General features: G+C 39.5%; 1 protein-coding gene across 1 annotated transcript; it reads left to right on the top strand.

Annotated features, from left to right (window-relative positions):
- The first annotated feature begins 526 nt into the window (after nucleotides 1-526).
- Nucleotides 527-6,231, top strand: gprin3b (GPRIN family member 3b). Its single transcript, XM_067584911.1, has 2 exons — nucleotides 527-1,219; nucleotides 3,308-6,231. The coding sequence occupies exon 2, from the start codon at nucleotides 3,399-3,401 to the stop codon at nucleotides 5,640-5,642; it is 2,244 nt and encodes a 747-aa protein (XP_067441012.1). The 5' UTR covers nucleotides 527-1,219; nucleotides 3,308-3,398; the 3' UTR covers nucleotides 5,643-6,231.
- The last annotated feature ends 7,046 nt before the right edge of the window (nucleotides 6,232-13,277 follow it).

Below are 13,277 nucleotides of genomic sequence, written 5' to 3'. Positions count from 1 at the left end.
GCCAAGTTTGAAACGTGTTGCAATCCAGACTAGCTGCTGATCCAAGCTTTTCTGTGTTCTTCATGCCATTTAGTGCCTGTATTTCAGCTCAGTAAATTCTCTCAATTTTTTGCATTTGACGGCTCCCTTCTTTTTTTTTTCTCAGTAGTAAAACAAGAAATATTACTACCCCACTGCAATTGAGTTATAATATTCAGTAATAAAATAGTTTCATTTGAATTTATTTATTTGAACTTATATTTTTCATGAGTGGAGTTTAAAGAATCTCAAGACTTTCTGACACAAATTGATTTATGATTCATCATTCTGTATTTGAGAATTGCAACCCTTTCTGTCCACATTGCACCATTTTGTAAAGCAATATAATAAAGAGAGAAATATGAATCTTCTCTGTATAGATCAGATATCACATAAAAAGTGAGCTAAACTGAAATGGCTGCAATGACAGCATGCTTCTTCATGTCACCGAGCCTGTTTCTAAAGGTCATTTCTTCATCAGACCTCTTATAACCTCATTTTTCTGCATATCAAAACGCAGTTACTAATATAAAGGGATCTATTTAGAAACACACCCCCCACCTAAAAGACATAGACTCCAATCACTGTCTGAACTATACACAAAAAAAGGCACAACAAAATAAATCATATATCTTCCTGCGATATTATAGTCTGCCTTAGGAGACAAAGGCTCATTCTAGGATTTAAAGTGAATCAATTTCAAGTGCAGGTGACCCTCCTATGCATGCCTGCGGCTGTGTGGATTACAGAGCTGCCTCCCTCTTCATCCTCCATTCATCCATTCATCTGGTTTACTCCGCTGCACCACGTTGCCTGCACCGGAGCAGCTCAGTGCGGGATGGCACACGCACCGTGAATTGGTGACAGATGCGTTTTGTGAGGGGTCCACTTTTTTCTTGGCACAAGGCGACGCTAATAAAGACCTCGGAGGAAGCATCCATCGGTCGGACAGCGGTGACTCATTGCGCACGGTCATCCAGCCAGGGCGCTTTATTTTTTTTGCGCTTTGCTGCGGAGGATCGATACCTCTAAAAAAAAAAAAAAAAAAAAGACCCATATTCTGGTAGAAGGCGTGGCTTGATGTCACCGACACAGGGGTTGATTTTCCATATTCATATCTAGGGTTTAGCCTCATCTCACTGACACGGACGCGCAAACGGCACCCAACTGTACGGGACATAAAGCGTCTCTCTCTCTCAAGGTAAGCCATTCCCTCCTTTTCATCACACTAGAGGTTTGTTTCGTGTCAGATGTTTGAATTCGTCCGCAAGGTCAAATCAAATCAGCAAATATCAGTGGCCTCTGAGATGTTGGGGTGGGACAGGACTGCAAATGTAGGCTACAGTACATGACATAGATCTTAATTGGCGTGAATTGGTCGCACGTATGTTTATGTTTGCCGTTTTGCATGAATTCACATTCTGCATGCACTCCATCCATCCACTCTCCTAAAACTGCTGCAGGCAAAGAAACACAGACACCGGTGCGTTTTATTTATTGTTTCTAATTACAGCCAGGATATGCTTTCCATAAATATTTGCACTTTGACAACAGACAGGCAGATGAACACACACGAATGGGCAACACCTGCCTATGACCCAAAACAGTAGCCCACTATTCTGGTTTTATTCTAGTCACACTCAAAAAAAAAAAAAAAAAAAGATGTTTTCAGGTTACCAAGTACATTTTAATTAGAGTTGCTTTATTTCTAGACAGAAATATTGCCTGATGAGTGCAAAACCTACTCCAAATGTGTTCCCTCGCCAGAGAGGAACACTGTGGTGATGATGCTTGCTGTTGAGAGAAAGCAGAACAATTCAACAGATGAGTTTAATATTCAGAGCACAGTATGTAGGATAGAACTCATCATCAATAATGTCAATGAAATGGCTAACCAGTGCTCTCCGTGGGCCGATGAATTATACGTATGGGCTGTTATGTATGATTAAAGTCTTGATCACAGTGGAAATCATTTGTCTGACTCCAAAGGAGCAGATATTTCACATGTCTGGTCTGCTGGCTGCTGGCACATTACTTGCAGGATTGGCCCAGATGCTTTTACACTTTTAGGAGACAGACTGAGATGGAGTCATTCATCAAGCTCGGGATGAAGAAGACATTTGTAAAACTGTAGGTTACTGCTTAGAATTTGTACAAGATTGATTATGAAACAAAAGAGGATCTAAAGACACATTTTGCTCTGTTTATTTTTCACTAAATGTGTCATGATAAAAAAAGGTAGATAAACTAAAAGACTAGTAGATTGTTTTCAGGGTACACATTCAGTATGTTTGGTGTTTGGCAGTATTATTTATTAGAAATTGAAATGAAGCTGACATTGTTCTGCCTCAAATATGTGTGTGAATAAAATTGTGTTAGACAGAAATTTCATTGTTGATTTATATATGAACAATGTTATTGCAGAAAACAGTAACACAGGTTCAATTGAACTGATATAACAGTGGTTAGCCCTTTTGTGAGCAACATGTGAGCGTTCATCAGATAACCTTTACTTGCCACCTCCTTATATAATTTAACACTAATTATTCTACATATTTTGGACTGGTGGGACCGCTAAATGTGGAACATCCACTGTAAGCAGTTTCAGCCTACATATGTCAAAGTCTTTTTCTGCACTTTGCTTACTTTTTTTTAGTTTTATGAACTTTATTTTGCTTTAGTCTGACACAGTATTTATGTGTGCTCTGTAAGGATGACTCCTACTGTAGATACTCTTATATTTGTGTTATTGCTACAGGTGGACCAAACTGCTTGATATGTATTTAAATTCTCTAATAAAGAGATTTATAAGATATTATCATCAAAAGATGACGTGTGTCCAGAATTATCTGAATCCTGCTTTAATTGAGAGTTTGCTAATTTCTTTAGCCACAAGCAAACATTAAAGGACTTTACAGATAAAAACTTTACTGCACTACAGAAAAACATGTTTGAAATACACAGAGGCCTGCACTCCACATTATAGTGACTTGGACAAAGAGTATTATGGTTATGATTTATTTGATGATTAGGCTTGCATTCAAATTAATTTGGATTGAAAGCAGTGATTGAATTAGGCAAATACAGGTCATTGATTGATCTGGCATTTGGGGGGTTTTTTCTAAAAAAGGATTGTCTGAGTGCATGTTGTTCAAACAAAACTAAGTGGAATGCAAGATGCAACTTACATGAAGATTATCTGATCTGATTGTTATGATCTGAGATCTGAATTTAGTAAAGAACAGTCACTTTTCCAAAAACTAAGTCTATGTCTATTTTCCTCCTATAGGAAATTGCACGAAGTGACTCATATCACACTCTGCTTCTGTTTTCATCTTTGGATTACGAAAATATTTAAAGACTGAAACAGTGAATCCAGCATGGGAACTAACCCAAAAAGGACAGTGACGGTCCAGATGGTGCCTCAGCTGGATGTGGCGGACACGCTGGGCAATAAGGAGTCAAATGCCAACTGGGCTAAAGAGCCCAACCTAAACCTCTCTCAGGTTTGTCCAAAACCCAGCCTCACATCTACCGATCACAAAAAGGATAACTTATCTCTGACTGCTGCTCCTGCTAATGCCATCCCACCTCCCCAAAAAACAGCTTCTAAGGGAGGCGATCCACTTAGCAGTGCTGTGTCGGACATACAAACACCAACCAATGGAAACCAGCAAAAATCTGAGTTTGTGGCAGGTGGAGACCAACAGATGCCAAACCTGTCTCTCGCAGGCCAAGGTGTGGGTGAGGTAGGAGTCGACCAGAGGGATGCTAATGCTAATATGAGAATGTTAAGCCCAGCTGATGAAAAGGATATCTTTAAGGCCGGTTTGTCATCTGCTGTTACAGCGTCAAAGGTCGACACACCAACCAATGACTGCAGAGTAAAAGGGCCAAGTGCACCAGAGGAGGAGTGTGCAAAGCCTGCCGTGAGCAGTGGAACATCCTCAGCCAAAGCCACAGCACAAGAGGACACTACAAAACATGTCTCTGCAAATAATCAAAATCCTAACAACGCTTGTGACTTAAAACAAGCAGCATCTGAAGTGCTGACACCCCAACAGGATAATAAAGGAAGTACCTCAGCTGCTTTAAACAAGGACACTGCTTTACCACAGAAATCTAAAGAGCCAGATCATATACAAAAGTGCTCACTAAGCTCCATCTCTCTGCAAGAGTCACCCAAACCTAAACAAAGTATGGAAACAGCAGCTCTACTTAGCTCTACTTCACCTCCAGCTAAGAGCCAAGACGCAGAGGCTGAGCCTACAAATAAGAGTTCAAGTTCAATACATCCAGAGAAAGATTTGCAACTAGTAAAGAAATCACAAGTCTCCACAGATATGCATCAGCCAGTATCTTCACAGAAGGATTCCTCCACTCTGCCCCAGGCTATACGAAACATGCCGACATATGGGCAGTTGGCTGAGGTAAACAGCCAAACTGACACAGCTGTCTTTGAGGAGCAGCAGCAGCAGCCGAAGCTCTACAAGGAAGCTTCAACCATGACCTCATCCCTATCATCCACCCCAGTCAAGCAGTTTCATGATATGGAGGTTCAAGCGGTAGCAAAAATGTGCAGTAAGGCTGTGTCCACAAGTCCGAGTCTGTTGCCTGTGACTCGCAGGCCAAGCACTGGTGCGGTACCCAGGGAGGAGGCGCAGAGCCTGGCTGTAGTGTACCAGGTCGACGGGGGTCTGGGCCTCCATCAGATTGGGCCGTCACAGATGAACATAACTTCTCTTAACACCTCTACTGATCCCAAGTCAGAGAGACTCACTGTTGAGGCAGAGATGTGCCCCAACCAGAATGCTGGCAAGGTTTTTCTCTCAGAAACTTTGTTGCAGCAGCAAGACACCAAGCTGGGAGCAAAGCCTAATGAACCAGGATCAGCTCTATGCAACACCCAGCCAGTTTATCAAATCAACATTGAACACAGCAATCACAAGGAGCAGGGAGAGACAAGTAACTCCCAAAATAAAACTGCAGTTCAGACATCTGCAGCGAAAACATCCACTGCTGGAGCTCCCTCTTTTAAATCAGGAACACCCCCAGAGACAAATGTTGCTACCAAGCCTGGATCTGCTGACAGTAACAATGCTGCGCTGTCTCAGGCTGCTGTAACAACCAAGCCCAAGGAGGCCCTGCCAACAGTAACTACAGCAAACACAAAGTCAGATTCAACAAAAAAGAAAGCTGAAAGTCCTAAAGAAAAGACTAAAGCTGTAAGTAAAGCCCTGACGAAGCAGACGAATTCTGACAAGAAGAAGATGGAACCAGAGAGAAATGACGAGGAGGATGACCAGTCAGGGAAGCAGAAAGGAAAGAGCGTCCATGATGTTGTCTGGGATGAACAAGGGATGACTTGGGAAGTCTACGGGGCTTCTGTGGACCCAGAATCCCTCGGTTTTGCCATTCAGAGCCACTTGCAGTGCAAAATCAAGGAACAAGAGAGGAAACTGATAGTCCAGACCTCCCTCCGAAAGTCAATCTCCGGTGTGGACTCACCGCGACATGGCAGGAAGAACAAAAGGAGGCAGCAGAACATTTTCAGGTCAATGCTGCAAAATGTCAGACGGCCCAACTGCTGCGTGCGTCCCCCTCCCTCCTCCGTCCTCGAGTAGCACAGCACACAGGTAGCCAATGTCAGACTCCTCCCTTTTCCTAGAGGTCAAAACGTTTGTCCTCCCCTCGTCATGATTGCAATGCCAAGTAAAACATTAATGGAACGTCGGTCCCTGTAAGTATACTGAAATGTTGTAGCATAAAGAGTCAAACCATTTGTGATGTTTGTGATGAAAGGAGATAAAGGTAGGACATAGAAATATAAAATGAACACAAGACTTATTTTATAGAAATAGATATTAAAAAAGAGAGAAAATATCTAACAGTTTTTAAATTAAAAAAAGGCAATAATAGTGAAACGCATGTATATTAGTTATACTGGCAGTTGTATGACCTGAAAGGAAGTCCAGACCTTCACAGTAAAAGGCTCAGATTATGGGGTAGACATATTACTTACTGTCAAAATATTTGTGCAAATATATTCACCCAACATCTCATTACATTTGGTGCATTTGGTATATGTTTTTGAGGTGTTTTTGGGGCCCTATATTTATAAGATTGCTGTATTTTCTTTTCTCTTGCACATTTATTTTTAGTGAGTGATTTAAAAAAAAAAAAAGGGACTGTATGCACACATGCGTTGTTTAATCGCTGTTCTTTGGTTTTCTATTAAAAACAAAGAAAAAAGTTGAGCTTTACACATTCTTTATTTCTGACTTATTGGCAGTGACTTCAAGCAGGTGTATCATCACTGTTCTGGTGATTTTGAAGAATGTTTGAAGTGTTTAATTGAATTTCTAGACAGGAAGTTTCATCACATTAGGGATTTACAGAAATGAAAAGGTCATAAAACCTTAAGAAAAAGGAGACCGAGGATATCAATAACTCAGTAAGCGAATGTGTTTGTGTTGAAGCCAAGTGCATGTCTGAATGTCAGGGGATGTGAGAGCAGCACGCAACATCAGGGCAGTCTACAGAAGATGTGAGCGAGTGACAGACTGCAGCTGAGAGTAAAGAAGCTGTAGGTTGGAGACTGTGCTGGATAAATTAGTCACAAGCTTAACGAGACAGTTCCTGAGCTCTAACGAGGGCATCAAGTTTGTTCAGAGGGAAAGGCCAGTTTGCTCCCAACTATTTCCTTTTGATTGACACCCTGTAATGTTTGCAGGTGGGCCTATAGAAAGATTTCATAATCAATGTATGCTTTTACCTGAGTACAATAGTTTGCATTATAGCTTTGTGTGCTTTGAAGAGCTCTTAAGTACTGAGTTGGGTCAGTCATACAAAAATGCAAAGCATGTCAAGTTTTTGTAGGTCAGTAAAGGACAAGAGATCTTGGTAATATTTGTAGCATTTGAAGCATTGTTGTATTATGATGTAAGTCTGAAGCAAAGATAAGATTTTGAACAGATCATTTGCAATAAGTGTATGTGGGAGAGACAGCTGAAAATTAGTTATTGCTGTGGTTTATTGTTATGTAAAGGTTTTGCACCGTGTGGATAAGAGATTAGAAAGGTGCCAGAAGTGCCTCTCATTTTACCATTTTACCAGGTAGAGAGAGAACAGGAAAGATGCTAGACCTGAGAGTGTTGAGGAGCAACAAAATAGACCTTGCTGACACGTTAGCAGATAAAATTAAAGGATAGGTTCACAATTTTTCAAGTCTGTCTTAAAACAACAGTCAGGTGCCCAAATGAACGACAGGTTTGTCTTGCTGTAATCATTCTTCCTGTTTATACTGGACGTTAAAAGACACGTCAACATCCAGGTTGTAATTAAGACTGGGAAACCCAGACTTTTCTGAAAGCTCTGATATATCTTTATCATTGGCACTTAGTTATACAGAATACCTGAAAACCAAGCAAACATGGATGGCTCACTTCAGCCAAAGACCATTGCTCAATGTATTAAACCAAATTTAAATGGACATAGTGTTATTTTGTCATTGTACATTATTTTTAACCATCACACAACCAACTCTGTAATCATAAAACCATCCAATGACACTCACAAGTCTTTAACATGAGAATCTTTACATCCATCACCATATGATGTGAACACAGGAATTATGTGATGCCACCAAACTCTATGTAATAATAAGAATGATAAATGTGTTCTGCCTCAGCAAGTTATAAAAAAAAAAAAAACTAACAGGAGAGAAAGGGAGATGCTAATCAAGCACAGTTTGTACACACCCTGAGGAGAGGTCTAAACAGGAAACATGAGTGAGTGTGGGGCCATGGGGGTTTTAAAGATTTATAAAGCTCAGAATGAATTCAAAAGAAGAACCAGACAGATCCTTGGAAAAATGATGCATTTTGAAAATGTATGTTTAAAATAAGAATATCCATGTATAAAAAATATACATGGAATCTGTTAAATTAGTTTTCTATGGTTGATGTTTGTGATCAAAGGAGGTGAAGGTAGGAAATACAAAATAGACTGTTTCTTATAGAAATAGATATCAAAGATAAAGATAAAAAAGAGAGAAAATACATGGAATCTGTTGCATTAGTTTTCTGTGGGTGTTTTGTGATTTCATGCTTCTGATTGGATTTAGGCGTCGAGGAAAAGAGAGTGTTCCCTTTTCCCCAGGTTTGGTAGTTTACATAGCAAATCAGGAGATACATTTGAAGCATTATAAACAAAGAGGCAATATTGAGTGTTAAATGTATGGAGTTCAAAAATTTTAAAAATCCTGGTTAATTGCTTTGCATGAACCAAAAACACACAGGAATATACCGTTATTTGATGTTGAAAGCTTGCCTTCAGAGTGAATTTACTGTCCTGGCGGGTGTAACACTGATTTCAGGAGACTGCTGTTATTGTCTTAACAAGCATGTCACTTCTTGTTAATGTCAGGATGTGATAGCAAGGGGAAGAAAAAAAAAAGTCCTCTATATCCGCAGTGTCTGTGCTGTGAAATGTCACAACCTGTCAAGAACAACCCAGGATGATGCGTTGAATCCTTATGACTTTTTTGATCCTCTGGGATCAGACGACGGAGCCACTAAGTCGGTTTTATATCTGGTCCATCCTACCTGCTCAGATTTGTGCGAGAACAAGGGCGTGTGAATGTTTCTGGAAGTGGCAGTGCCCCGGTGACCTCCTTATATACATACTCTGTTATTTAAGACAATTCTCAGCTAGATTAACACATCTCTCTCTCCCTCCTCTTCCAGTCTAGGTCAGTTTGTCTTTTATACATCAACTCTGTCTACTATGGTATGCCCGGTCACCAGCCTTAACTCAGATTCTTTCACCCTAGCTTTAATTAGCTCTGTTTCGATTTTTAATAACCCCCTACTGGCTGTGTCGTTATGACTGGTTTCCACTTGGAAGTGCAGATTAGATTTGGCCACAGGCGGTGGCGGAGAGGGAGATTTATTCCAAAGACAAGGGACATGGAGGGGGATTTCAAAGACATATGGACAAATACCACCCACTGCCATAGTTACCGGAAGACAGCATTCAACTTGCTCTCAATATTCACCTCACCAGCTGTGCTCCGTGCCCTCCTCAGGTATTTTAATGAACTGATGCCTTGGGCACATAACTGCACTCTCAATTCTTACCGATTTTAATTTAATGCTCATACTGTATGTCAGAGACATCATCAGTCCAAACCTGGCCTGGGCTTGTCATCCTACTCTCTCTCCTTATGTTTCCTGTCTCTACTTTCACCAAATTAAAGGACAACGCTGTCATTATTCAGCGTTTTTCTCCAATGAAAAGACCTAATACAACAACACATCAGTTCATCTCTAAATACTCTCTGATTTCCTTTCACCTATCTGTGGCTTTATTCAAAATGAAAACAAGTCATCCATAGTTTGATAAAAAAATTTTAAAAAAGTTTCAGTTATTTCCTAAAGCAGTTGTAGTTTTTTGCAAACGTTACTGAAACAGGAGTAAATCGTGTATTTATTGAGGATTATTTGGTGCACTAGTCCTTATTTACAGCAGCAAGATGGTTTATGTCGGCTTATGGTTTATGTAACTGTGTGTGTGTGTGTGTGTGTGTGTGTTTTCATGGTAATGAAGGTACATGTCACCCAGTGCAACAGTGTGGTTAATTTATGTGTTTTTAATCCTTTTTAGACAGCAATGGAGCTCTGTGGCGCAGAGGAATAAGATATAACAGGCTACTTGTCGTTAATGGAATAAATTATCATTTTCATGGGAAGAAAAACATAAAATATCAAGGCTATAATAATAATAATGATTACATTAAAGCCGAAGTATCCAAAAATAACAACAAAAAAGTTAAATATTTAACTTAAACATTTTTTTGGTTTGCATATAGATTGATATATTAGCAGCTTACTTGTCTGTTTAGCCACAATTCTGCAGTTTTCTCCTGTAGCTCCACTTCACCATTAACACTTGGAATAGGATATTAACAAAGACATAATGAATCATTGCATAATATATCTATCATGACTTGATGCTGAAGTGTAAAGTTAGTTCATATTTGTCTGTATTAAACAAAACTAAGCCCCTATAACAAACACACTGTTAAAAACACTGGTGATTATTTTCACATCTTCAAACCAAGACAGTGACAGCACTGCACTAATACCTGGCTTGAGAGCAAAATAATAATCTCTCAAGTGTTACTACTTAACAAGGAAATTCCCAGGCTGTGTAAAATTAAAGACTGATAGTCCATGAGAGGAAGCAGGAGCCCAAGGGCCTCCTATGACTCATGCTGAGATGTTGAAACTAATGGTGCTGGGCGAGCAGCTGCTGGGCCGTAGGGACACCCTATGTAGATGTAACAGACGTAAAAACAGGTATTTTTGGTCATTGATAAAAAGAAAAATCTTGCATTTTGAAATGGAAAATTTCACCTTCTTTTAAAAGCTCAAGGCGTTATCAGATTTGATTTAATTGATGAAAAAAATACACTTTAAGCTGCAGATCTCTTCTGATTACTAAATTCAGTTTACAGTATGAGAGGCTGTGTTCATCTACAGTTGGATAATTTATGGTAATCTAGAAAAAATGAATAGAGGCGACTCTAATTATGTTTTCTTGAGTAGAAAACATTATATACTATCTCGCCCTGACTTACTGTAGTCCTATTTAGATGAAACAGATGTGTTTTTTAACATTTCAAAGTGTAAACACCCCCTGTGTGTAACTCAGTAATAGCATCTTGGGATTCTGAGGGGAATTCAGGGCAGCAGCAACATTTTTGAGCTATAATTGAAGCCCTACAGATAAGTTGATGGCCTGGTATTGGGATTTGAGATCTACTTGCTGTGACCCAGTTAGCTTCATAAACACGCGAGCTTCTTCAGCTCATATAGAAACCCTTACCGAGTCCCTGTAGATACAACTTGGACAGAAGCCATCACAATTATCCAGACCATCATCAGAATAATAAAATGTATTCCCTTACGCATCATTGGTGGCACATTAGACACACTTTTATCATGGGGGTGAATGTTAATTGCTATTTACAGATCATATTTTGAGATTGTGGAGTGGGTAATTAGGGGTGGTGCTGCCATTTAATTCTGCATAACCCAGACTCTGAAACCTGCTCTGGAGATTTAACTGTTGAATGTTGAAAGCTTTGAACGTCTTCATTTTTCAACAATATCTGTGTCATTTTTCATAATCGTTTTTCTTCTTCATCTCTGTCAACTTCTCTCTCTCTCTCTCTCGCTGTGCCTCCCCCTTCAACTTCAACTACCCATTTTCTCTTCACGCCTCCATTCCTCTCTGTCCCAGACGCTCCTTTTTCTCTCTTTGACGATGATATCTTTGATGATGATATCATAATAAAGCATCCTAAGCCAGTAACAGTGAGGTGATTAAAGCTTCGGCTGGCTTCCACTCTGCAGAATATTTCCCATAAAGCAGTCTACTACTACTCCTTCCCCTTATTTATCCCCCTCTTATTGTATTATAGTGAGATAGCTGGAAGTGAGGCTCGTCCTCCTGATGGCCGCTCCATTCCCAGTGGAATATGTGGCCTACATTTATTTGCAGTGCAGCATTAGGCCGTGTGAGTGTGTTCCTTTATCAAACAATTCCAGTTTTCTGCACTGTGCCCCCTTTTGTCTCCTCGTACGGTCACTATTTTGTGGCCATACATTGTCTTTCTATTTGTCTGCCTGTGTCTTTTCTTTCCTTTTCTCTCTCTCTCTGTCTTCTCTGCAACACAGACACAAATACACGCACATATCCAGTATTTTAGAGCTCATCATTGATTGCTTACCATTCAGCTCACAAGCACATTGCCCTTGTTACCTTTGTAACAGAGCATATAGGTGTAAAAATACACCAATAAAAACAGTATACACGTACAAATATACACACACATACAGTATACACAAAGGTCACCTTACCCAGCTTCATTAGAGACTGCTTTATTATGGCTGACAGATGTGCCCATAAATCATAGGTCCCCCCGGTGGAGCACGAAGATCCAAAACAAACTCATAAAGGTGAAACACAGAGAGTGAGAGGGAACGGGAGAGAGAGGTAGAGATAGATAGAAAGAGACAGACAGACAGACATGGAAGCACATACACATTTATCAATATATTGTATTTATTGACAGTGTCTTGAACAATAGGTCTCTGCTATCACACTGCCTAAAGATTTTTTTTTTCCTTCATCTTGGGCGTCCCTCTAGAGCGATAAGCAGCTTTTGTTACATCATCGCCTTTTGTCACACAGATAGAAAATGGAAGGAAAGTCCTTATCTTGAAAGAAAAATGAAGTGTTAAAGGGGAATGACGGACAGATTGCTGCTTCAGAATCTAATACATCCAAAGTGAGTCAAGGAGATGATTCTGATAAAACCCAGTCGAGTGGATTTATATGGAGATTCAGCCCGAGACGAAGATCCTCTGTGTGAAACTTATTACCTCTGACCTCAGAGCTTTTGTTACCACACTATCTGTGTCACTCTGCATTGTCTGAGACACTGCAAAGGAAGTTAAACCTCCTCTTTTTTTTTTCTTTTTTTTTTTTTTACCTTGACAGACACACAAATGAGCTCTTACATATCTGTGAAAAAGACACTTTGGATCAACTTTACAAATGTTACAATGTCTAATTTTTCACTTATTATAATCACCAGGAGTGTAGCCAAGTCATATCCCCAATAATCCCCTCACCACTCTCAAAAGTCTTGACTAGAAACCAAAATGAAGGTTTTACATATATACATAGATATATATATATTTTTAGTTCAGTTAAATGTTCAGTTATACTTTATGTAAATTTTACCTTCCAACATGGAGGTATAAACAGTGTTTAAAAAAAAGGCTTCTCCACAATGCCAGGAATAAAAATTCTCATGGAAAAATAATGATGTCTTCATCTATTCATTGTTTTCTTGGCATGAAAGTAGTCAAATTTAAACACTGAGTCTAAAAACATTGGAATCAGCTGATAAAGTATTCACAATGTGTATGTTTATAATTGGAAACTGTGAACCCCAGGGTTGTTTTAACCCAAATCCACATTAAAAAAAAAAAAAAAAAAACTACAAAGGACATGACCTCAGTGTCTTCAATGGTATCTACGGTCCTCATAATCTCTGTTTAAGGCCTATTGCTCATTTTAATGTGTTGACTATCAATAAATTTCATGCTGAGTTTTGTTTATGGCGAGCAATAAATAAAACATTAAGCCATCCATTTTTAATGTAATGAATTTGCTGTTTACAG

The sequence above is a fragment of the Thunnus thynnus genome, chromosome 3 (genome assembly GCF_963924715.1).
Source record: "Thunnus thynnus chromosome 3, fThuThy2.1, whole genome shotgun sequence".
NCBI lineage: Eukaryota > Metazoa > Chordata > Actinopteri > Scombriformes > Scombridae > Thunnus > Thunnus thynnus.
This window is presented reverse-complemented; position numbering and strand designations above follow the sequence as displayed.

Excerpts from the sequence above, each read along its gene's own strand:
- gprin3b (XM_067584911.1), top strand. The coding sequence starts at position 3,399 with ATGGGAACTAACCCAAAAAGGACAGTGACGGTCCAGATGGTGCCTCAG.